Source organism: Ambystoma mexicanum, chromosome 6q (assembly GCF_040938575.1).
Source record: "Ambystoma mexicanum isolate Mex_15411 chromosome 6q, UKY_AmexF1_1, whole genome shotgun sequence".
NCBI classification, from domain to species: Eukaryota; Metazoa; Chordata; class Amphibia; order Caudata; family Ambystomatidae; genus Ambystoma; species Ambystoma mexicanum.
Genome location: NC_090937.1, coordinates 792,586,064 through 792,613,067, shown reverse-complemented (window position 1 = coordinate 792,613,067; position 27,004 = coordinate 792,586,064). Strand labels below are relative to the sequence as shown.

Here is a 27,004-nt window from a genome sequence, read left to right as displayed (position 1 = left end):
ATGACAATGAGTTTTCTAGCTGAAGTAGAGTATGGGAGCATGTGAGTTGGAAACTGGATAGGCAGAGGAAAGGATGATAGAGAGATTTTAGTAGGGAAGAAGAACACCTCTGTTTTGGTAGAGTTTAACATCAAAGAGTGAACAACCATCCCATATTTAATGGCAGAGTGACAGTTGGAGGGAGATTGGAGCACAGTTCAGGAAAAGAGAAGAGGATTTGGCTGTTGTCCATGAAACATTGGTACGAGAGCCCAAGGGAGGAGATTAGTGCCCCGAGAAGAGAGATGTGGCTCTGAAGCCAATGAAGAGTTAAATACTACAAAACTAACATAAATATCACTGGTCAAAAAAAGACAGGGAATAATATAAGGAACTAGTTCAATCTGGCATTTCATACAATGATCTATCACTCCTGCTCTCTCTCCTTCTCTCGCTTCCTCTCTCTCTGCCATTTCTGTCTCTTGCTCTCAAGCTTTGTCTCTCCCTGTCTCACTCTATGCTGATTTATGTATGTATGAGAGTCAAATTGTCGGGTTTGTGTTAGCTAAACCAACCACATACATTGTTGTCAGCTAAAACACATCCTGATTCCGACAGCCACAATGTTTGATTGTGTAGCTAAGTAGCCATTACAGTGGAGTCAATGGCTCTCTGGAGGTATTTCTTCATCTCCCAGGCAGCACTTTAGGATGTGCGCCTGCTCATTTACCAATGCACTGAAATCGAAAAAGCATTATATATACAGGATTTTAATTTTAAAGGAAGCCAAACTGAGATAACAGTAACCACCTGTGGCCAGGTGGAGAACAGAAGATGGACACATCATCTTTTCAAACTCTTTAAACACAACAGGCAAATCCCCTGTGACGTATTACCACAGACCAAATGATTAAATACTAACACATGTTGCTTGTTTACTGACAAACACGTCTATTTTTAAATCAATATTTTACTACATAAGGTGATTGTGTAGGTGTGGCAATACAGACCTAAAGGCAGAATATGAGTGCATAATTATGATTATTTAATGTATTTTTATTTTCTGTCTGAAACAATACTTTTACAACAATTAGCAAACAAGCAGCGCATTAAGGAAATTGAAACAAATAATTATTATCTTTTGAATTGTAAATCTTTGACACCTTTTTATCTACTTAACATATACTTGGTTCAAAGTTTATTAGAATAAGCTATCAGGTTTTTATTTTATAAATAATAGTGGGGTGATCTGAATGACGTTTAGGGGAAAGTTGGGAAGACTCCAACAGATATGGCGATCTGAGGGAGCAAACAAACTATAAAAATTGATTCATACAACAGTATATTTTCAATGGCATTTCAGATAAGGTGTTCACTAAAACCATTCCACATTTAACCATGCTTCCCTGCCAATAATTAATGTCTGTACAAGAAACTGTTTCTCCTGCAATACAGTGATCATGGGATGCATCACTTTTAGGGTGTGTTCTAAGTTTTTAATAGTGTCGTATTTATGTTTTTTCAATGATTACGGTGCTGTGCACCACATCTCCCTACTTGCCTGAAAACGTGGATCAAAATAGAAGATGATAGAATAGAAACAATGTATGAGTCAAATTGCTAATTATGTTTCTAACAGAGAATGGCAATAGTATTTCTGAATATAATGTAACTCTATGTGCTAGAAACCCAGAGATATCGAGGAAATCACGAAGACTGAGAGCAAGCTACATTTGTAAAGCACATGCATACTGCATTGGGCGGATTCACAAAGTGTTCACGTTTTTGGTGGTAAGTTACGACAGGCATCAGTTATGCTTACAATGGGCCTCATTATGATACTGGCATTAGCCATGCTGGTAGAACCGGCATGGCTGCCGCCGGTATGTGAATAGGCAATTACTGGGTCATTACGGCCTTGCCAGACCTGGTATTTACCCATTCGTGGGTGCCAGAAAATATTCTTCCCCAGGGGAGATCGGATACACCGGCACCATTCATGAATGCTGGTACATCCGACAAGTTGTGCTTGCGGGTGCCGCTCTGCCTGCAAGAAAGGCACCCGCGAGCACAATTCGTAGTTTGCCGGTCCGGTAGTATCGGCACCGGTAGCTTACCAGAGCCATTACTACCGGACCGGCAAACTTATAATAAGGCCCATTGGTTCATAATTACATATTTTGCATTGTATTCTCAAAGAACCATGTTCAGGACTGCAATAAGTGATTTTGACAAACCAATTACAAAAAATAGAAAAAAACAATAGTATAAAGAGTTATTTGCTGACGATCTGCCCTGATGCTCATAATAAAAATTGAAACATCAATAAAAGCTGAAAAAAACAGGGGAAAAAAGATGGGAAAAAGATTGGGGGAAGTAAATCATGAGAGGGGGGTTGTGGATAAGGATTGGTAAAGACAGGTGATTAAAAAAGCAAAATAAAAACTGTAAATGTGTCAGTTCAAATCAGGAAGTAACAGGATTTCTTTAATTTTTATTGGAAAGATCAAATCAGTTTTCTGACATTGTAGGGAAATCTGTCCTGAAGAAAATGATGCAAAGAAAATCTCCAATTTAGGAACAAACATGTGAGTTGCAGCATCTAAAAATTACATGTGCAAGGAAAAAGTGAAATATTTACAGCCCATCTAAAATAATAATATATGTCCTAAGTAACTGTCAAGATTTAAGGCACGACATTTACAATGACAGAAAAAAAGAAAGGAAACATAGAATCTGGCCTGCATCTTCAGCTTGTGGATGTTTTTATGTCCTTTACAGGATTAAAAATCAGTATTTTGAAACCTACAGATTTTGAAAACATGGAGAACTGACAAATTACATACATTGACCAATTAGATAAGAACAATTATACACACCTTTAAGAGGTATGGTTTCTGCTCTTTAAAAGTTGAAATCCATATATACTGGTGACAGTCACTCACTGATGATGAAGAAGAGGAAGGAGAGCATGCAAAATTGATAACAACAGAAAGGAGAATGCAACAGAGTACCTTTGTTTTTGGATCCATTGTATGGATTACTAGCAAAGCACTTTAAGAGATGCCTACCAGAGATACAGACCCAGGCCTTCTTCAGTGGAAGGGACAGCAGATGTGAACCAGTCCTTATGCGGGTGCCTATCTGTCCGAAAGACAGCCAAAAGAAACTCAGATGTAAGCATGATATAAAGGGGAAATATTCCAGATGGAAGTAATATTTTAAAGGAGGATAGATTAAACCCTGGCCCCTGCAATGTGTTTGTACTGAGGTGCAGGGGTATATAAATTGACCATACATCCTAAGAATTAGTAAACATTTCAAAAGCGTATGTGCTTCTGGCATTATAGATTTGATCAAATAGTACCTATGAGCCCTCATTACAACCCAGGCGTTAAGGGGTTAACGGCGCCATAAAAGGTGGCAGCGCCGTTAAACCCTTAACGCCTGATTACGAGGTCCCTTTGCGGGTTGGAGACTTTAACGCCTGCTTTTTGCAGGTGTTAAAAACCAACCCGCAAAGGGACCTTGGTGCTAAGTACGGTGCCGCAATTTGCGGCACCGTACTTAGCGCCTTCCCCATTCCCATTGAGCCCTATGGGGCAAAAATGGGAATGGGGAAGGGCCATGGCGGCATGGGGAATTACCACCCCGCCAACCTCGGAATGGGGCGGTAATTCCCCATTCCGCCATGGCGGAGTCGGTAAGTTACCGGCATGGACCATGGTGCTATTAGCTGGTCTGTATATGGCGAGATCCCTGCCTGACTCCTCTGTGCATTACACAAGCGCAGAAGAGTAAAGGACATCTCACTGTGTGCATACCTAGAAAAAAATTAATTTTTTGGTTACATCACCAAGCAGAGTTTTGTCACTGGTGCTGATCTATTCAAGAAAAAGGAAAAGATTATTAACTACCAACTATTTCCCGCCAATAAGTTGCCCATTGAAGATGGAAAATGAATACTTTCACATAGTAATGCAATAGAAACACCACTTTAGGCAGTTTAGCATACATGCACTTTCATTTTGTAGGTGATCCACATGCGGGAAGGTAAAGTAGCTTGTTTTGCAATTGAGTTTTGTAAAGATGCAGTTTGAATTTCTGAAAGGTACATTGAGTTGCGGGAATGTTCATTCACATTGAATAAGAAGTACAGAGATTTAGATAGGCAGGGATTTTCGGATTTAATTTGATTTTGCACCAAGCCCTCATTCACTATTCAATGCATGGGAGATGTGTACAGAGGATAGTTCAAAAGTGCACAAGATGATGCGTGTGTTTTTAAAGTTCAATTTTATAATAATGGCATTTTGACCATTGATGTGAGAATCCTAATAGATGCATAATTTGTGTATATTTAAAAGTATCTAATTATATTAATAAATACAACTTCTTTGCAACCCTGTGTGTTTCTTTTCTTGAAAGAAACTGTTGTGAATCACTACGGTTAAATGTGGATTCACAGGTTCATAAAAATAAGTTGTGTTAAATAAATAAAAAAATGGTGCACCTCATTTGGGGTGGGTGGAAAGCTCCTCTGAACTAGATGTTACCTACTGAAACAACTTATAAAATAGAGCACAACATACATCAGATGGAGCAAGCACATGAAGATTACTCCATTGGTCATGCAAGGACACTTATGATTGAAAATATAATATGTTTACACTTTGTGCATGTGGAAAAACATAGGTTTTTGGTAGCATATTGTTTCCAAATGATTTTTGTCACTTCCTGCAGACGCGTATTGTGAATTTGATGTCAAGTAAAACTGTGAATTCCCATTACTCAGCAGACTCTCAGCTCTGTAATCAATCTTGGAAACGCAGTACACAATGCTCAAACTGATGTGTTCTACAGGTTTGTACAACAGGGTTCATTATGAGTTTGGCAGATTTATTTCCCCAGGATCACTGCATTCATTATTTATAGTTACTGCATTAGGTAATTAAGGGAGTCTGGTATGGTGATAACTGATGTAGATTTTATTTGTAATTTTTTATTTTGCATTTTAATTGATAAACAATTGTTTACACCCAGATGACCAGTATAAAATTCCATTCCAAATTAATCTCTTCTAGAAGAACCGAAGCCAGTGGGAGAAAACAAGAGAAAGAGAAAGAAAAGAGAAAGAAGAGAGACAAACACACACCTTCCTTCACATGGCAAGTAACGGCTCCAAGAATTTGGTCAAGGCGATCACGTGGCATGACTTGTTCCCTGCCATCAGGAGGGACTAACCATACATCATTCTCCTCACTCTGATAATCCGATAATAAATGTCTGAAGTGATTGCTGCGACTCTCCACAAATGCTGGGCAAAAGGTAACAAAGTGCTACAATGATTCCACTGCCAGAAGATCTTTACAGAACCAGCATTTATTGGATTCAGATAGACCACCGATTGCTTGGATGTTATAAGCTGGATAGAGATTGAGGCGAATACAAATTGTTCTCGTAGTTTTCGATCCAGAGATTGATTTAGGTATTTGCACGGTATGTCTAGTTTGTGTGGTTCCGCTGGAATGTGCATGGTCAATTTGTATTTAGCTGCTGAGTCTAAGGTGTTAATCCAGTCCAGCTCTCGCAATTTGCGTTTGATCAACATTGGATTGGTGAGAATATCATTAATTGAACATCCAATCTCATCCAGCAATGTGCACATTGACCTTCTCCAGTTCTGCAATGTAGGAGTATTAGAAGCTACAATCTCTGTGTGTAGCAATTCTAAAATTTCTGGCCGGTCAGGTAGGAAACATTTCCTCAAAAAGGCAAGGCCCTTCCAATCTGCACTTAATTTTAATGATGACAGGCTCAACTCACGCCATATTATTTGAATTTGGCTGATGGAAGGCCCAAGACTTTCTTCCAAAAAAGGCCTTCTAGATATGGCCAGACAGTTGCAGGAATGTTAGGTATGGCCTCAGATCCGTATGGAATTACCTTGGCTTTATAAATGGAAAGAACAGGGAGGATAGAGAACCGCCCATATTTTTGATTCAGAGTGCACGCTTGACTAGACAGAGCCTTTGTTCTAGCTCATAGATGGGCAACCATGGGGGCTTCCGCTGATGTATCACTAAGCTGAACACCCAAGTACTTTAAGACGCTTACTTGCTCAATGGGCCAACCCTCCAGCAACCAAGTATACTGGTGCTTTCCTTTTTTGGAGTTTCCAAAGCTTAAGATCTTTGTTTTGGATTTGTTGATCTCCAAGCCATTGGTACAAATAAAGTTAGATAGACCATGCAGTTGCTGCTGGAGACCTATTGGCGTCTGATCTACTAAGACAATACTATCTTATGCAGAAATTCTAAATAGTGCATGTGGTGCAAAAGGACATGTGCATTTAGTATTTGCAACTTGTTGAAAATCCACGTGCAGTTTATTTTGAGAATGGAATTTGTAACAGTTTTTTGAGAGGCCACGCTCAACACAGGGTGTTACTTCACTCCCCAAGCTAAGTGTCACAAAATGTCAAGATCAGAAGCCTGTTTACCCTCTGGCCTACTTGGCACTTATCCGCACCTCTGCAATGTTCTCTGACTTCTATGACCATGGCTTTTCATTGCTCCATGCAGTTTTCCAGATACTTGCTGCCCTATCAGTTCCACTTTCTGTGATTGCTCTCTGATACCCGCTGAAGAGATCACATCCTTGCGTCTCAATGCGAGGATTAGCTCTTAGCTCAGCATACACCCCCACCCCCGGCCAGGTAGTCCTCTCTCTGTGTTCTCTCTGTTAGCCTTGGTGTTTGGTTGTTTGCCTTCCTTGCTGACTGTGTGTTTCTCTGTGTTGCCACTCCACGGCTTCCTTCTGTTACTGTTTCTGCCTTTTTCTATTCTTGTCTGTTCTGTTTTGCCCCATGGATCGTTATCCCCTAGTCCGAGGTCCTGTGTTTCCTTTTGTTCTTGTTCTACTTCCTACTATGTTTAAACCTTATTGGTTTGTCGATGCTATGTTCTCCTCTGTGTGAACAACCTGCTCTGCCAGTGGATCATTCCATGCCATGCACTTCTGTCGTCTTGGATTTCTCTTTGCGTCTGACAACCAAGCTATCCTGCAATGTTGTGAACACAAGTCTAGACCTATTCCTGGATAAGAATCCAGACACCCTGTTACAGCTTTGGATCCGCTCAGCTTAAACACGGACATCAAGTTTTTTCCCTCAGAGGGATTTTCCTGTACACATTTGACAGTCCCTCCCAGAGTCATTCTGCCGGTCTTTAACTGCACAGGCAGGGTGGCTTCGGGAGATGCTCACCCCTATGTACAAGATTCCAAACCAAAGAGAAGATCATGAAAGACCCCGCCTCCTGCTCCTTCCTCATGGCAGAAACCACAGGTGAGCCATTCAGTTAATGAATCCGACACATAATAAATGGTTAATATCAGTTCTTTTCTTCAGCCCTATCTCAGACTCTTATCATGCCACTTGGATCCCTCCCACTGAACTACCAATGTGCCAAGAGTGCAGTTGGTGCACAGGAAATATATTTGTATTTATTTGGATGATAGGTAATAGAAAATCACACTAAAATGTCACACACCACTTTATCCGTGACACAACACAATAACATTCTCTCTACATAAATAACTCACACAATTTGGATTGGAAATATTAAATCACAATATTTGACTCTATACAAATTTCAAAATAAATTAACATCAACATTGGTCGTTGAATAATATCATGTTACATTTGTAATGCTGTACAGTTTCAGGTTTTCCTGCACAATTAAACGGCTAGCAGTAAATAAACAAAGGGTGATTTAGATGTTTGTTTTTCAGACCTCCCAACCCCACTACTTTGGTCTGTGTTGGGGAAGTTGGACAGAAAAATTTGAATGATTTGGGAATTTTGGATCTCAGACTCGGGAGGATAGCTCAGGGGCAACGTGCTCAGCTTGGAAGAAAGACAACATGGGGCAACACAGGTTCGATCCCCGGGTCCACGCTCAGAAACATCTGGGTATTAAACGAATTAGAAAATAACCTATCATATCATCCACTTAAAGGCCTGTGTAGGATGGTAAAAATTGGGATGTTCAGAGACTTTTTGATTTCGGACCTACCAGCACTTAACTTCCTTGCCTGGGGAAGCTGGATAGTAAAATGGGGAGGATTGTTTTGTTTTTGTTTTGGTTTAGGAACAAATGCACCCCTTTTCCTAAAAGAAGTCGGGGGGATTACCCAATTACATTACAGTTAATTTTCAGCACACACTGGGAATGAGCTAGTTTTTAACAAAAATCACACTGTGGGTATCTGCCAAGGGGAATTAATTACATTTAGTTGAATAGGCTAAGGATCTACACTGTTTTGCCTCCCACCCCCACCCACGTTGCCCAATATAAAGGGAAAGGATTCAGGGCCAGCAGATTCCCCCACCTTTGGGTTGCAAAGTGTTCAAGTCTACTTACATTCAAAACCTCTGTTTAAAGTAAGAAAATCCAGCTGCATGTCAGGACCCTCTAGAAGGACAGGGCAGGGGTCTGGTCACTCCGCTCTCAAGGATGGCCTCCAGTTCTCTACCATAGGCCCCAGTCAGCTTGTTAGGCCTTCCCAGTAATGATCAGCTCCACCCAGATGTAATCTCCTTTGCTGTTTCCTTGCAGCTGTCAGATGGTACATTTCAGCAGCTCTCTCACTTCATCATAGTGCATCCACTTAATATTGCAGCGATGACACCATCAGGTTTACAGTCTAGGGGAGTACCCTGCAAGAGTTCTAGCAAATAGGATTTAACAGTTACCCTTTGCTTTAATCTCAATTCTATCCTCTCTCTACGGATTGGTTTAGGAGTCTGGAGCAGACTTATGGCAGCTTCCATTTTCAATTCCCATTTGTTCTCATCTCAATTTTTTGGCAAAATCTAGTTATGTGGCAAAAACTCATAATTTTACTAATAACTGCCATACTATACATATTTACTGATTCAGCTAATCATGAGGAATTAAATAAGATGACAGCCCGGTACACACCAATTTATTATCCATATTCCTTATTTCACCCTCCACCCGTTTGCCCACTCTCAAATGTGAAACATTTTCAAATCAGCCAGAAACCCATTTGTGATGGCCATTACAGTTGCCCAAGTTACTGGTGTTTGAATTTTATGTCACCAACATTGCCTGGAAATTACCTAAAAAATGACATGTCAATCAAGAAAGTACAATTTATGGTTGCTGAGAAAAAGGCCTACAGGATAATAGTCCTTTAACATTAATAGCAAATCTTTGGCATATGCAAATTGGAGCCTCCTGTCCCCAACACCATGTGCCTCTCAGGGCTAGCCTGTAACCAGAATTTTTTTTTTATTAGTCTCTTTGACATTGGTTGTTTGAATTCAGAGTTCAGTCTTGATTGCAGCCCCTGTTTTCACACCTCCCCCTACTTTCGGGACATGCACCACCCAAAGCATTTAGCCTGCTCAGAACTGCCCTTTGATGCAGTAGGTCTAGGAAAACTTGGTTTTCGTAACTCTGAGGGCCACATTGTATTGCAGTTGTAAACAGTTGGGATGCAAACAAATCTTTCAGTGGGAGAGTTCTTTATGATGTTTGACCACCAACAAGCCAAAAAGGTCCGCCTTGGGCCTAAATGTAATCTTCATGTGACCCATGGAACAAAGTTTTTCTTTTCCCTTGTTGCCGGTATTTTGCATTTAAAGAATAATATACAGTACATCTTGGTTACATGCACCATGCCTTTTCCCTGACATCTTTCTGTTGGCAGGGGAACTTTTTTCTCATGTCTTGCTTTAACTTGCAGACACACATACAAAACCGTTTTGGTGTCAGTGTTTGAAAATCCTGTTTCCAATTGAAAGGAACCTTTGCATTTTTTCTGCCACTGTGATTTAAAAGGATGCTCTTCCTTTGGCCATGACAGTTAGACCTTCGTCACATGGCCCTTCCTTGTGCTACTTGCAGAAACCCCACAGTCTGCCTTAATAGGCCAGTTTTTCAGTGTGAAGGCTCTGTGGTATATTTTATATGAAGGCTGGGGGTCATTTTTCCAGTGGCCCTTTTAGTTCGGTTGGCTTGGGGCCTTTGATTACACCCCACATAATAGATTGTGCACAGTAGCGAATAACATGGCTAGTTCACAATGTGAAGTAATGCAGCAACGGGTCATAATTGACATTTCTCTTCATTACATTGGAAAGGGGTTGTGAAAAGGTGGGAATCTTGCAGATGTTTTTTTCAAGAAGTTGTAGCGATGCTTTTAATGGAACGTAATGTTTTCCTACTCTGATGGGGGTGTATGCAATTTATAACTCCACCTTTTTCAATGGATGAAAACATTTGAGAAAATACTATCCTATTTACAATTGTTTATCATGTGATATTTAACATATGTAGTAATCTCAAAAATACTGGCTGCAGTAAATATAGTATTAATTACAAAGGGTCAGAAAACAATGTTTTATATAGATCGACAAACTAACGCTCTCCATAAATCTACTCATCGACCACACTGACTCTCCAAAGAAGTCTTCATTATTCCTTAAAAAAATTGGTTTTCATTCTTTTTTGCTATGGGCAGGAAGAGATTGTGCTCTAGGCAGAATAACTGCCTGCAGCACAGTTGGAGTTCTAGAGATGGTGCCTTGATATCTCGTGGACACAAACCTTTGAATGGTTTAACTGTAAGTGTAATTTTAATGTCAGTTGCATCACTTATAATGGCCAATGACAGTAAGACATTAAACATAAATGGCAGGCCATTGGTTTTGCACAGGCGCCTCACCGGGCCTCGAGCATATAGATATTCAATCACTAAATAACCATGATTTATTATCATCTGCCAAGAGCCCTCACTATATTTACTCTGATTGTGAAGCCTGCCATCATGATGCATCTGTGTGGTAAACCTGCTCTTTCAGTGATTGTTTGAAGATTGTTTGCCATAAAGCTAAACTTTAAGGATATCAGCTGTTTTACAACATCGTACTTTGCTTTAGTGAAGTTCTTCATGCTGCAGCCTCTTGTGCCTTGAGAACAGGAACATTCTATTTCTTTCGGCGCTACTACTGAGTTCCTAAATGGCTGCCTGGTCTGTGCTTGACAGGACCAGGTCCAGCAGCTACCTGAAGGAATGACCTCCTCTGCGTCTTCTGCTTCTCTCTGACATTTGAAGAAGCTGTGAGTTCTGCATTACACGCTTCCTTGCTAATTTCAATTTATGTACCATTAGCTGAAAACACCTGCATGATGGAATTATTATGATATACTCAGCAGTATGAGCTAAGTATACTTGTCTGTCAATACAGCAACTCACAGAGCGTCTGCCTTGTTGTATGCATTGTGTATTCATATCTTGCATTTTAGTGTATTCTTGGTTAATGAATCATGTTAAGCTCTGAATGAAGCAACTCAGATTGATTGAGTGCAATGTTAGTAACAAGGAAAAATTTAGAATCGGAAAAAATAGATATACATCTAATAGGACGTGGAAAGACTGGTCGGTGGACAATGTTGATAGGAGGAGGTGTAGCAATATATCTTCAGCAGAATGATGAAAGAGTAAAGGAGTTTAAAACATATACTCCAGGGTGAGAACAACTTCACTAATCACATTTTTCAGTTTGTTTTGCAAACACATGATTGAAACATTTCTAATGCCACCTTGGCGGAACATGTGTGGCAAATCATGAATATTAAAGCACATTTGGAAAGTAACGCTGATCAAAGTTACCAGCTGAGCAATTAATTAAATCATTAAACTGTCCCAAATTGTTCCACAAAATGGCTCCACACTAAGTTATTTTGCCACTCGAATGTGCAAAAGGAACAAATCTTTTGCAAGTAGATGTGGAGTTGGATGGACGTCAATCAAAACGGTATCAGGTAATATTATCCCCACAATTAATGTTGCCATATATATGGTCGCTGGGAAAGGCCATAGGCAACATGATTTGTGGGGATAATTTATGGGGTAAATAGGAGTGTGGGTACCGGGGTGTCTCCCGCTCCCTCTAAAAAAAATATGAGGGTGTCAGGGGTGTCCCCTGCAGGTTCCATGGGTTAATATCACTGCAAAAAAGGCACCATTCTTGAATGCCGATATTTTTGCAGGGTGTATTGACACATGGAACCATGAAACGGCTATAGTAGCACAACAATGCAATCTGAATGAACATCTGGGGCCGGATGATAGAAACTTTGCACCAGTGCAAGTGCAAAGTTGCATGGTATTAGCACTAGGACACACTTTGTCCTGCTGCAAAAATGCATCAAAAATGTATCTTTTTTGACGGGGCAATTTTTGCCTTGATGCTTATAGCATGCCAAACTGCATTTGTTACAGTCCAATGGTTTTCTAATATATCCCAGGATTTTTAGAAATAGGCCTAACTTTGCCCTAGTGCCAATACCATGAAAATGTGCAGTTGCATTGGTGCAAAGCTTCGTCTGAAGCAGTGATGCCTCCATGGTTACCAATGTCCTTGCTCTGTTTAACCCATTGACTCTACCCTGCACAATATCTTCCACCCTTAGGGTGACGGCATGTTCTAACGATAAAGTGCAGATACGGTTTTGCAGAACCCATTTAAGATGTTTTTCTTTGAATGACGTCATCCAGCCATCACAACCCATAAGGTGCAATTAGCGCTCAGATGGGAATATTTTATTGAAGACATCAATTATTCGATGTGCTATTGTACGTTGGGGAGAGCAAAGAGAGGAGAGATTGTGTTGGAAAAAGAAAGATAAAGGTGAACACTGATGTCCATTCAAAACACAGGGAGTTCCCTTCACTGCAGATGGGCATTCCACATAGACCTCTCCACTGAAGGCTTGCATGTATCTGATACTGTTTAATAAATAGTTGCTGAAGGGTTGGTACTGAAACCTCAGATCCTTGCAACAGAGGTGATCCTTCTGTTGTTTCTTGGCATTTCCAACCCGTGGTACATGGGGTGGAAGGGAACCATTAATGAGTAGTGTGTCATCACAGGAGCTAAACCTGTAGAGGAGGATAGCAAATTTGCTGTGTCAGAAACTGTACTCGGTTACTCTTCTTTGTATACAACAAGTCAAGTGTGCCCTGCTTTCACCAATACAGAAGAAACTGGGGGGCATTTTCCAGCTTCGAGACATGAACAATCTGATGATAAAACTGACGGCACTCTTTTAGCGCCTCTTTTTCTATTCAGTGATATTTTGATTCTTTTGGCAGGCAGATTTGAGAGAAAAAAGGGCTTACATATTTGTTTGATATTCCAAAGTGTCTGCCAAACCCGCCGGGGTTTTTCAAGCTGGTGAAAAAATAATGGATTCTTATGGAATCTGCCTGACTTTAACACTCGGTGCAAAAAGTATCAGATACTCTGAAAAATATTGTGAAAATAGTATACTCTCTCCCAGTTTCCCTGCCTTGTCTTGCTTTATCTTGCCCTGGTAACGTGCCAGCTACAGTTTACGCTTATCTCACATCTCTGTTTAGTAGATGGTACATCATACTCACAGAACAATTCTAGAGTGACGTAGTTGATTCCAAAAACAGAAGGAAAAAAAAATAACAAACATCTGAACTCTCCTTGTTAAACAAAAGGGAGAATGGATTCACACGGGGACTTTCCATTACCAGCCAGTAATGCCCCTTTCTTACATGTACAATGATAAATAAATGGTGTTATTGTTGCTTTCTTCCTCATTAGCCGAGTTATGTTCAGTAAAAGTTAAGTCATTTTTGCACCTTTTTTTTTAACTCTGTATGTAGAAAGGGCTGGCAATCAACAGTGAGATTGAGGAGAATTTGAATAATTGCTCAGGGTGATTAGGCCCAGGAACCTAGTGGGCTTAAAGGTCATCCAGTCCAGAGTGTTTTTGTGGTACATGGCCTGGGACTTTGATTCTGTTGGCACCTCTCCTACGAAGCGCACACTTTTGTAGGTAGCCCATACACCCAGGGTCTTTTCTACAGAATGTAGATCTTTATAGTTCAGCAATGGACGAAGGTCATCAGTGAGCGATAACACATGTAATGTCAAGAAGAAATGTGCCATTCAATCCAATGCAATATCAGACATGGCAACATTCTGGAGCCCCTGAAAGGAACGTTTTACCACAGAAATCGGGAGAATGTGTTTTTCGCATAGGATTGCATTGGCGTTATCATTATTTTAGGTGGGAGACAGTAAAAAATAGCACTATTTCTAACTGAAAAATCAGGAATCTCTCACGCCTAAATCGGGAAGGTGGCATGTATGCAATACCCGCAGTTGTATCAGAAGAAACTCAAGAGGGAGTTGATTGATTACTAATGGCAATCAAATAACGACAAGCACCTAGAAACGAAGCTCTCCTGCAATAAAACGAATATTAAGCATTGGTGTTTGATCTGGCACATGTTATGGTCCAACGTCAAGCAGACAAATATTGCAGAATCGCGGCTTGGAACGCTGTTGATTGGATGGTTAATTAGCCAGCATGATTTAGCCCACCCACTAATAGAGACATTCAATATCCTTATCACCCATTTTTATCTAATCCATTGATGGCATCCATAGTCTGGCAAGGTGTCTTAGTGTGGCAGATGTAATGTGCAGGAATTTCCCATATATAGCCAATACTCGGTTATAGTAAGAACTTGACAGGTAGCGTAAATGGGGCACGAAATAGATGAAAAGTTACATTGCTGCGTCCTGTTGTTCTTAAATGTTCGTATTTGGCATACGTGCTTATTCACAAGGCACTATCATGGAGAGGTTGTGTTCTCTTTGAAGGCTCGTGGCAGCTGGCAGTACATGCATACATTAAGCAGCTCAGAAGACTAGCTTCCTAGAGACACAGATGTTAGTTAATGGTATTCAAAGCCAGGCTCTAGACGTCAGGAATTATACTTTAATTTCTCATGGGATGCCACAAGTAAACAGTGACCGCACTTAGCAGCTTTTAAAAGTGTTAATGATATACCACCGAGTACTTTGAGGAACGGCCTGGGAGGTACACAACCCCTATCCATCATTTCCTGATGTTTATTCATAAACGCACGCCTGGTTCTCTCGTGTATCACTGCTGCTTGCCATCCTTAATGATAACTCCACCTACCCAGCCGCACAGAGGCAATCGTATCCCACGTCTCCTCATGGCGCAGATCACTCACGTCAGAGCGCACGCGCGATGGCTGCTTCCTACATACAGCATGAACGCCTGTAGGCTAATACGAGCGAGTTACCTGTAGGTCGTTGGGCTGACATTGATCTTCCGAGGCACGCTGCACGACTCAAATTTATTGGCAAGGGTCACATTGTTCCCAAACAGACAGTAACGTGGCATCTGAACACCAACTACTCCAGCAAAGACGGATCCGGAATGCAAGCCAATGCGCATCTATAACAAAAAATGAGAAAGAAAAAAACAGTTCAGGCCGCTGCTAGGTCTCCGAGTGGAGGTTCCCTATAGCTGAAGACATCGGCAGCTGTTTATTACAGGAGTTTAATTCGACAGATCGGGTCTAATCACAACGTAATCCAAGAGGGCGAGGTCTGAGTGGATTATCAGATGCTGTCAAGGATCCAGCGCTGATTGGTATGCATGTAGACAGATGTCATGCCTGCTGCCCCGTGGGATCTGTTTGTGGAGCTGTAGTCATGGTCTTACCACTGTGATCGTTTATGTAATAGAACACAAATGTAAAGGCTGGCAAATGCACTGTAAGCACACTCAAACCTGGTACTTGAAAACAATAGTTTCTTGCATTGAGCCTCAGACAACATGAGCAGAGGAGTAAAATATACACTGTTTTCTGTACAGACTCCCCTCCCTGATACTGCAAGCAACATGAGGCCTCCCTGTGTATAGTGCAGGCTCACGGTGCGATCAGGGAGTGTTGCCGCACAAGCGTGCAGCAAATAAAGGGCGTCTGCCTCCAGCTCAGTGTCATGTAAACTGAAGTTTGCATGGCACTGAGCTGGAGGTGACTTAAGTATCGGTCTGGCCAGGCCCTTAAACACACTTCACAAGAACAGCTGGGGGCTCTGTTCAGCTGAACAACAGAACTGAGGCCCCTGCTGTTCTGCATTTGTTGGCGCAATTAGTGTCGGACCCAGGACACATAGGGCCGCCCCTGGACTCAGGCCACCCCTGAGGTCCAGTGCTGTATGAATGTTGGGGAGGGTGAAGTGAGGTGGGGCGGGGGTGTACACATCTCCTACAGGGCGCTGGCAGACCTGGGGCCGGCACTGCCTGTGTGTGTATGTTGCAATGTTTGCTTTAACCGTATTGTGGAACAGTGTGCTCTCCTTCATGCACACATGCTCAGGCTAAAGTCCTTTCTAACTTTTCAAAGTTTGTGGTTACTTACATTTTAAAAATAAAACACAATATGAATTATCGAAATGTCAAGGGCGGTGCACGATTTGGCCTGGATTACCATACACTTGAACAAGGGCAATGTAACGTAAAGGCATTGACACTGGCTCTAATGCGATTGTTCACGCAAAGTTGTCATTTTCATACGAAAAGATATGATATGATTGGTTATTTGTAACGTGCTTAATACCCTCCTGCTCTCCTCCTACTGCTCGACCTCTCTGCAGCATTTGACCTGGTCGACCACAGCATTCTCACATCCCAACTCTTCAATGCTGCACACTTCTCTCACAAGGCAACCATTTGGATCACATCCTTCCTTGAAGGTAGGGCCATGAACGTGTACTCAGACCAGGCCAGCGCCCCCCCACCACTATAAATTGTTGAGTCCCACATTGGACTCCCTCAACATAGCCTACACAAATTACGCCGATGACACGCAAGTTCTCCTCCCCCTCTCCGGAGACTACGACCTAGACTCAGAAGCTCTCCTCAAAATCTACTCCACTATCCAAACCTGGATGGCTATCAATGGTCTCTGTTTAAACGGAGACAAAACCGAAATCATCATCCAAGCCCCCAGCAAAACACTAACTAAACTCACCCCCGATTACTCTCACATGATTATCGACAGTATTAGCATACCTGTCTTCTCTGCCGTCAAGACCTTAGGAGTCTACATAGACGCCACACTCTTCATGACCAGACAAACCAGCACCATCCCCTCAGCATCTGCTCTGACCACCAAACTCATTTATGCCATAAAACCCTACCTTACCACGCCCAACTGCCTCTCCATAGCCAGAGCTACTATAGGTGCCAGATTGGACTACTGCAACGCCCTCCTGGCAGGCACATTGACTAAAAACCTAGCAGGCTCCAAATAGTGCAAAATAAAGCCCTCCATGCTGCACTAGACATCCCCAAAACTGACCATATTTCACAGGCCAGAAGAGTCGTCCATTGGCTCCCAGTCAAGGAAAGAATCAACTTTAAAATTCTCACTCTCACACACAAGTGCATCAATCACGCAGCACCCCCCTACCTATCTGAAACTATAACACCTGCACATTCACTGGCTGTCGGAAGCGGCTGTCCGTTTCCTATGGCAGTGCGGCTTGACGGCATCAGTGTGCTCCTCTAGGTCCTTTCTTCTAACTGTTCTTCGCTGGCTTGCCGGCATGCGTCGCCTCGGGCTCTCCTCTCTTGGAAGTGGGGCCGTGACCGTGCTTCGCTTGCTGTTCCACCGCTTCCTGCTGCACCCTGCTGCACCTACGGAACCCATAGAACCCACAGAAAGTCTGCTTTGGTGCTCGGAGCCGGCTGGCTGCCTTGCTCCACAGGTTGGCTTTCTCACTGTTCTTTATTGTTCTTTAGACAGTGATTACACTTGCTCTCAGAACCAGCGTTTCTTCTGTTAAAGTACCCTGTCTCTCAGTCAGTCTACCCTCTATTATGCCTCATTCTATGCTGGCTCCTTCTCCGGTTTCTATGCCGGCTTTAAAAAAGGACCGTCTTGCTGAGATGCTAGCCCATAGCTCTCATAGAAGAGAGCGCATTCAGACCAGGCACTTTGAACCAGTGCTGGACTCATAAGGCTCTCCAGAGGAGTCTCGTAGGATCTCTGATGCCAGTCTGGTTTCTCTCACAGGGAGCCCAGTAACCACGGGCATAATTAACAAAATTTACGTAGCTTATGGGGTAGCCAACGCTGACTGTTCCAATTTGCAGGCTGACAATGCTGCCTCCTTCTTTCCGATTATACCAGTAATGTCTAACTGTGAAGACAACATCAATAAAACCATTCAAGTGCCTCCCTTAACTTCTGAAATTAATGGGGACTGGTTATTCCCCACCATATTGACACCTTCTTTCTCAGGGCAGAATGTGAACATTCTGTCCCCCACCTCGCCTTTACCATTGCCTTGTGCTTCAATGAAGAACATTGACACGTTTTGTATGCCTGATCACTGGAGCCTTTTGAAACAGACTTTTGAAACAAAACTAAATAACTGTAGTACTCTTGAGGACTTTAACGCATGGCGTGTGTCCGTTGTTACCTCTACAGATACATTTCATGTGCTCCCTCTTCTTAGAAATACACAGGGGGACAATATTCCTCCCATGATGGGGTCGCTTAGTACTAAGGTATCCTGTTCTTCCCAAACCGATTGGTTTGAAGCAAATAATACCCAACTCAAAAGCGTACGAACTACAGTTAAAGTCACCTGCTCTACTCAGACAGACCTTCTTTATAAAGAATCTAAAAATTCTATCCACTCGATGAGAGTCTCATGTACTGGTGTCGGGTCTAACCAATGCCCCCCTCGAAAAAATGTATTACCTTCTTCTTCCCCTTTAGCAAATGAGTCTCCACAGAAACCCAGTCTGGGTCTGTCGGAACCCCCTACTAGGCCTGTGGCAGCAGTCTCAGCTGGTTATCAGGAGCCTCAGAAATCCAGAATGACAGACCTAAGGACTGCACGTCGTAGGAAACTCAATATGCCACTTCTGGAGAATGAAGACCTCAAGGCCCTGGTGCTGGACAATTGTAATTTTGTCATTTCTAATGTCCCTAAATTAACTAAGACTGAACCCAGAGATGCACTCCGCAATAAAGTCCTTACCTGGTTACGGGCAAGAACCGGACCAGGCGTTGTGCTTTCCTCTGATTTGAAACTCTTGCGCAGAACTGATTTGGCCACATGGTGTTCTCAAGTGAACAGTGATTGTTTATTTGGTGGGATGTGGAACTAGCACTTTGCCCATGTATCTGGAACATGTTAAATATCTACCATGGGCTTTACGAATCTTGAGCTTATTGTTTGATGCTGCTTCTTTATATAGTAGTTAGTTGCTTTATTCTGTAATTAATGGTTCCCTCCTATTTTTCTCTTTCAAGACTGACGTTTGGGTTATTCATTGCCTCCATAATGCCTATGCACTTATGTATCTCCCTGTTTTTTTTCTTATATCTTGGTTGTCACTATGTACTCATTTTGTTATTTATTCTATTTATGCTGTCTTTAAGTCTTGTTTTATGTAGCGCTCTGAGGCCTATGAGTTAGTAGCGCGCTATAAGAATTAAATAAAACAAATAAAAAAATAAAAATAAAAAACAAAGAACTCCTCCATCCGTCCCAGAAGAAGCCATCACGCCAACCAACTCCGAGTACCCACTGTAAGAAGATCCAAAGCCGGCGGCATTGGCTTCCCACACATAGCACCTAAACTCTGGAATACCCTCCCCAACTCACTCAGAGCAGAACCCTCGCTGTACTTCTTTCGCAAATCCCTCAAAACCACTCAACTAACATCCTCCCTCCCTCACCTACACTAGCTCGCATACGTCTGATACGAAATGTGTCCTGTAATGAAAATTGCTTTGTAACCATCTTCCTTCCATTGTAACCAGATTATGGGCCTCATTACGACCCAGGCGGTAAGTTACCGCCTGGGTCGTACCCTTACCACCATGGCGTAAACCAAGTTTACGCCATGGTGGTTGGCGGATTTACCACCCCATTCCAAGGTGAGTGGGGCGGTAAATCCCCATTTCCCATTTTACCCTTCCCCATTCCCATTTTTGCCCCATAGAGCATAATGGGAATGGGGAAAGGCGATAAATTACGTTGCCGTAATTATCGCCAAGGTCCCTTTGCGGCATGGATTTTAACGGCTGCAAATCAGGCGTTAAGGGTCGCGCCGTTTACGGCGCCGTAAACCCCTTAACGCCTGAGTCGGAATGAGGGCCTATGTCTTCATGTAACAGCGCCACGATGCCCACGGGCTGACGTGTGCTTTAAATACATTCAAATAAATAAATACCCACAGGTTTCTAAGCGTGGACCCGGGGATTGAACCTGTGTTGCTCTGTGTCGTCTTGCTTCCAAAGCGAGCACGTTGCCCCTGAGCTATCCTCCCGCAAAATGCGCTTGCATAATTAGGCCCTATAGGTTGTGTGTTGGGATGTCATTTGAGAAGTTGGGGATCAGATGGGAACATATTTTCATGCGGGGTTATTATCAGGATGGGGCTCCTCCATGAAATTAACATAAAATCATTGGATGCTCCCTTACCAAAATGGAAGATCTTCATTCAATCATTTTTTGTCTTCTCAGTTGGGGTAATGAGTATTCAATACTAAATACTTGTGCCTCCAAACACTGGTGTATAAGCACATTACAAATGACCAATAAATACAACAATAAATAAATGAAGACTAAAAGACTAGAAAACAAGTATTTATTTAGTATTGTGTTAGTAATTCAACTAGTATTTAACACTCGTCTGGTATTAGAGAAGTTTGACGTGAATCATTTAAAATGGCAGGGCTAAAACCGATGTATTCAGAGACATATCGAGAGCCAACAAAAACATTTGTAGACACCACGTTGTTATAAAATTGTACAGCATTTCTAGAACATAATATACTTTCCAATGCACCGATAGTTCATGTACTCAGTTGGTGCTATTGTTTCTACATTAGAACCCAGGGCAGTGGTACCAAAAATAGTAGTGGACCTGTGACTCCGGTGGCAGACAGGATAGTCATGAGGGGAGCAACATGCAACACATGTTTCAAGGGTTGCAGCCATGCTGTTGACAGCCAATTGAGTTGAAATAGATTTCAGTTTAGCTGTAACTGCTATTAAGTGGTAAAGGGGAGAAGTGTGTTTTAACTTCACAAAGAACAGTTGCGTAATGGTGAAAATGCATGCAAAAGGTAGTGGAACTGTTAACAGTAAAAAAATGTAAGTCTTGGAATTCTGCTTACTACCGTTCCCGCTCACTTCGACCACTGACCAGTGGGAAAGGTGCTGACCATCAGGATGCAGGGAACACTGGCATGAACAGTAATGGCAGTGCACATTCATTGCTGTCCCCCGGTACCTTTCCCCAGCCACCATATTTGCCACTGCTCACCCAGTGGACTGTTCCAGGTCTCGTTCTCGCCAGCTGCCTACAGAGAATGCAACCGCCTTGACCCCTCCTAGCAGCGCCTCCCCTCTCAGACTGCTACTCCACTGCCTTCCAATGTCTAGTGCTGGCATGCCTCCTTCCGTGCATGGTCGTAATTTTACGTGAGGACAGAGGTGTTTGTCCCCCCAAATGTTGTGCCACGCCATTTTGTCCCACTCATTTGGCAGGGGCCCCTTTCATTTAGAGGTCATGTTCCTCCAACATTTTCAGCAAAGTTACTCCACTGCTTCCATGACGTGTGTACATGCCCCCATTAGCCATATTAATGAAAGCAGCATCTATGAGTAGTCCCAAATATGTTTCTATGTCGTTTTTAATTTAGTCAAACATAAAAAAGAACACACTCTCAGCACCTGGACATGTGTAGAGTGTTGAAAGCATTAATACAATGGTGGGCCAGCTTTTCAGTTAGCTGACCATATCCTTACTATGCTTGGACCTATATTGTCTTGGGCTGGCAGGTTGTTGACAGCAAAGCCTTCCTGCCACCAAGAGTTTTAATGCTACATTGTTTTGTCTGACTCGTTTGTTTGGGAAGTTTCTGTTTCAGCCAGTGCCTTAAGTGGCACTACAAATCGAGCCGGGGCTCATCGAGGGGCTGTGGCCTAACAACGGGGGTCTTGATGGCCTGTTAGGCCACGCCCCCTTGACAAGCCCCGGCTCAATGGGCTACTGGCACCCCTGCCAGGCAGCCTTTTGTAGAGATTAGCACCCTCTCCCCTATGGGGGAGAGGGTGCTGATCTCTGCATTTATTTTATATAGGCTTGCCTGGCAGGGGACAGCGCCTCGCCTATTCAGTCTTAATGGTGGTGCTGTCCCTCGCCAGCTGGGGAGGGGCAGCGTCACCATTAAGGCTGAAAGGGTGAGGCCACTGGAAGCAGAGGCCTTTTTCCTAAAGACTGAAACTCCCGCGAATCCGCGGGAGCTTCAGTATTTAGAAAGCAAGTCCTCTGCTTCCAGTGGCCTCACGTTTTCTCCATAATGGTGGCGCCGGTGACTGCACAGATCAAAGTCAAGACTCTTTGCATCATCAACAAGGCTTTTTGGAGCCTGGGACCTCTCTACATCAAGCTTTCCCTCCTTAAATACCTCCCTGCCAGAGTGTTTTCTGGCTCCAACTATCTGCAGGTGAAATGTTTCTCCAAACAGAGAGTGGGAGGTAGATCCCTTTCCTTGGCTGATTCCTCTCTTTGGAATGGCCTCCCTCCGTCCGACTTGAGCCGGATCTTCTTGTGTTCCGGAAACTTTTCAAGATTTTCCTTTTCTTCTCTTCCTTCCCTCTCCCGTACTAACATATCCTCCGCTGCTGTGACTGTGGCCTGGTCCCTTCAGAGTCATACAGGGGCCAGGCCACCCTCATAACAGCCCACCCAGCACCCTTTCACAGCACTTGCCCTCGGGCTCCCTTCCCCAGGCTAGCCCTAACCTGGTCCTCCCTGTTCACTGAAATGATCCTCCCTTCCCCCTCTCCTTCCCCTGGAACATGCCGGCTTGGCCCCTCCAGCACTTGCCCACCCCCTCCCTTTGGGCGCCCAACTCCTGCATTTCTTCCTCTACCCCCTGCTCATGCACTTACCACTTTGTCTTGCTCTTGCATGGTAGGATTGTCACAAGGCCAATATAACTGTTTATTGCTCTACTTCTTTCCATGTTCGCCCCCCTCCCAACTTGTCTTGTGCCACCTGGGAACACTTGTGTATAGGCGCCATACGCATGTCCAATTAATAAAATAAATAAGACATTTCTGATGGGTAATACCTGCTCACTTTCACTTTCATCCGAGTCACAAAATGGTGGTTTTCAAATACGTTTCTTAACATTGAAATGCACAAAAGAGCACAAACCTTCAAAGATGAACAGTGTAGTAGTTACAGGACCATGGCTCATCAGTGATTCCACAGTATATTGATACCAAAGATTTGATCTCTTGCTGTTTCTTTCCCAATAAAGACAGACAAGTATGTTTAACGATTCAACAAATTATCTGATATGTGTGTGTTTAATTCATTTGAATTTCTTGAACTTTTCTAGAGATTCAAACAGGAAATATTGAGGTCACAGTGGGGATAAACACTGTGGCCCTACAGGGGATGGCAGACTGTGCCCTGCCACAGCCTGGCATGTCTTTGGTCTTTCACTGTAAATATACAATATTTGTAAATCAATTTTGGCATCTGGAGGCACTGTAGGGAGGTCATGAAAACAAGTGGGGATCCTATGGCTACATAGAGATCATTTACCCTCTGAAGCAAATGTTAAGGGGTATACTGTGTTCAGCTCATCCAGAGCAATGGGTCAAATGCAGAGAGCTGCCAAGAAAACGTGTTCCTACTAGCAATGGGCCTCAAACAAGGTGGAAGATGTACTGTCATTAACGGTGGCACATAAAAGTCCTGGAGCTACCGGAGAACCACTGGATCATTTAAAATGATTACCTGCAATTTGGAACCACATGATGATTGACCTTTTAACTACAGGTTTCCAATGTAAGAGTTGCTTCTAGCTGGAAACAAATGTGTATTGGGTAAGTACATACAAATTGAATAAGTCATGTCCAAATTCCTTTCATCTGAGATCCTTGCTGCAGAATGCAATGCATCAAGTTTGAACTCCTTTCAGGTGCTTAATATGGTTGTATAGTTGGTCTAGGGACGAGTTGCAGAGCCTAAAACATTACACAACTGCGGCAAAATATGTCAGAGGACAGCAAGCTTTGATCCATTTGGCTTTCATGGACCTTTCCTCTGCCTTTGACTGTTTGATGAAGGCAGCTGCATCTGACACTGGTAGATTTAAGTATCCCGCCCTCAATTATATCCATGTTGATTTAACTTCACACAGAGAACCATACTCAGTTGTGGTTGAAGATGTCGGGAGAACTGTCAGATCATCTTTTTGGCCTGTCAGTAGTGCATGCTGGTACTCCCATGGAAACTCTTCGGTTCTGTGTTGGAATGCCTTACACCAGATGTTTCACAACAGAGCAGCCACTGTCTTCCCATACTACTGTAGGCCAATGATGGTGTGTTGAAGGCCAGAACTGTTGTGGAAGTAGAACAATTTGTGACAGGAGGAACTGAGTACATGGCATGCACAGAGGTTTGTTGATGCAGCTTAATCAAATGCTGTGCATCTTGAAAAACAGCTACATACAGTTGAGGAAATCTCTGTAATTTGGATGTTTTTGACAGCGTATAGCCACAATTATTATTTGGCCTTACCTTCCTGGTGAATCTATTGACATAAAAAAGTAGCACGGTGAGAGTTATTGGGGGAATACTTTACATGTGTGCATTCTATGAGGAGGCATGCAATCGAATATATGCTGACAGTGTATGAGTTGGGTTGCATGGTGTGGCATGGCTGATCCCATATGCTTTTATTACACACAATATTCTGAGCGATATAATTAATGTATGCTAGGATTACTGTTGTGGGATCGATCGGTTGGATGTGTGCTAGTTACCACTCTATGAATTGGTAAAGTTTGATTATATTTACAGAATGAATAAGGCAAGTGTGGCAGCGAGTGACCTGCTTCCCACAAACTTCCCACAAAGTTTGGAGTAAATGAACAACAGCAATTAGGTTTGGGAAGGTATCTCATGCTCTTCACCCCCCCAAAGTCCACTAATATAAAGATTGTAGCAGAGGTGAAGTTGATCGTGGCGGGACTCCCTTTCTCCTGCGCACCTCCTCTTATCTTTGAAGCCGAATCTGACCAGCAGCCTGGATCCTGGTTTGTTGAGGAACAAACTCCGGAGTTCCTATTAAATTGTAAGAGTTGTGGGGATGACAAACTCTGGATCAGTTGGGCGCTGGTAGGGTATGGTGGCCCAAGGGTCGCTTGTTGAGTGATTAGATCAATTATATGGTCCAGTCAGGTCATAGTCATTAATTTGTTTATTTTTGGTTAGTTAGCACCAAAGAAAACATCATTGTACAAATTAAATGACAAGTTTTTGACATGGTAACTCACTACACAGCCGACGTGCATTTCAACCTAAGTCTTTTTCAAGGCTGTGATTTGGTGATGTTGTGATGTGCACCGTGAAGTGACATAGGGATACCCATTGTTTATTTATAACGTATATATTCCATTCAATATGCATGTATTTAATAATTTGTTCCAGTCATGAGGAAAGGAAGCACATTGTGATAACAGATTAGTAATTTTAGCAAAACCCATGATCATGAGTGGTGGTGACCGGGTAAGTGACAGTGCAGATCATATAGCAATTGATGGTTACATTTAGGCATGACAAGATGTATAGTTACAGTGTGAAGTCAATTGAGACAGAGTAAGAGACAATGTACCAAGGGAGAGAAAGGAAAGGAAAGGGAGAGTCAATTCATCTCGCACTCTCCTATGGAGACTGGGAGTGTGTCCGTAAAGGGAACTCGACTGTGTACTCCTGTAAAACTCTAAGTATCTATGGCCTCTCCAGACAAGGAACACTTGCCTTGTCGTATGCACGAGTGTGTTGCACCCGTGTCAACTAAAAAGGAATATTCTTTACCCCTATGACGACATTCACCCTAGGTTCCTTATTAGGGTCTGGTGTCACTGATAGGATAGAGCACATCAGGGTTCCCAGTGAGCTGTCCTAGTTCATATATAAGTTTGGCCCATGGTACACTTGTGGATTCTCTCCACTCCCTGTTCTGCATCCCTTTCCGGAGTTTGTGCCCTGAGACGATTGCGGTGGTGCCTGTTGAAATTGCCCTTGTGGCAAATTCCCCATGTTCGGGGGTTGAACCCCTTGCTGCGCACCCTGCTGCACGCCTGGTGCTTGCTGCTGCACTGTGTGATTCTGTGCACCACCCTGTGTGACTGCAGGGTGATTTGCTGCATCTGCTCCCATTCCTTGGCTATTCTGCCACACGTCTTGACTTCTACACATGCACGCCAAATGCCTCGTCATTCCACACAGCCAACATACTGGTGGTGGTTGGATTATTTGTCCATTTGACATATCTGGGTTGTCCATTGCACGTTTTGAAAGCCTCCTTGATTACCTTGGAAACCTCCTTGATTACTCTGCCATCCTCTTCCTCTAAATCCTCTTCCCCTCGGGTACAGTCTTATGTTACCCTGGTTGTTCTGCTGTGGGCTAGCCACCTGTTGTAAGTTCTGTTCAGCTGGGCTAGTTAGCATGGCTCCTTCAAAAGCATACTTTGATAATTTATTTTGCACCAGCTTCTCTTCCTCACCCTTTTGAGTTGCCTCCTTTTATCGATTCTTTTCTTGTAATAATCTACAGTAATGTGCAATAGTTTACTGTATTTCTGCCCAAGGTTTAGCCTCATCCCCTGCCAATTTCCTGAGCTGTTTCTGCACTGGTTCTGGCAACCCTTGGCACAATATGTGGTAAAACACCGGTATAGATTTCGTCCAAGATTCATGCATTTCGAGCACCTATGCGTCTTGGAAATTCTGAATATAAATCAACAGATCTTCTGACTCCTTCATTTTTTGAGTCATTATTGCTCCCATATTGGAAGTGTCCGGGTACAGCATACGTAGTGCTTTCCATACTACTGCTCTGCAATTATTAAATGGCGCTCCGTTGTGAGCAGTGTTAATTATGATTACACCAGGGTACCCTGCCCATGTCCACACATCGTCTGATCTCTCACCAAGTATTGCGGTCAGGAGACCTCTAATGTCCCCTTTAGCCAACGTGACTCCCCCTGTCATTTTTTCTAACTC

The 27,004-nt window shown here is 42.9% G+C and overlaps 1 protein-coding gene across 1 annotated transcript in view; it reads right to left on the bottom strand.

The window, feature by feature from the left end:
* Positions 1 to 27,004, bottom strand: part of GUCY1A1 (guanylate cyclase 1 soluble subunit alpha 1) — a 545,497-nt gene that overhangs the window by 23,183 nt on the left and 495,310 nt on the right. Inside the window, exon 8 of the mRNA XM_069631322.1 lies at positions 15,172 to 15,326. Coding sequence (XP_069487423.1) covers positions 15,172 to 15,326 — 155 coding nt within the window. The remainder of the gene's footprint in view (positions 1 to 15,171; positions 15,327 to 27,004) is intronic.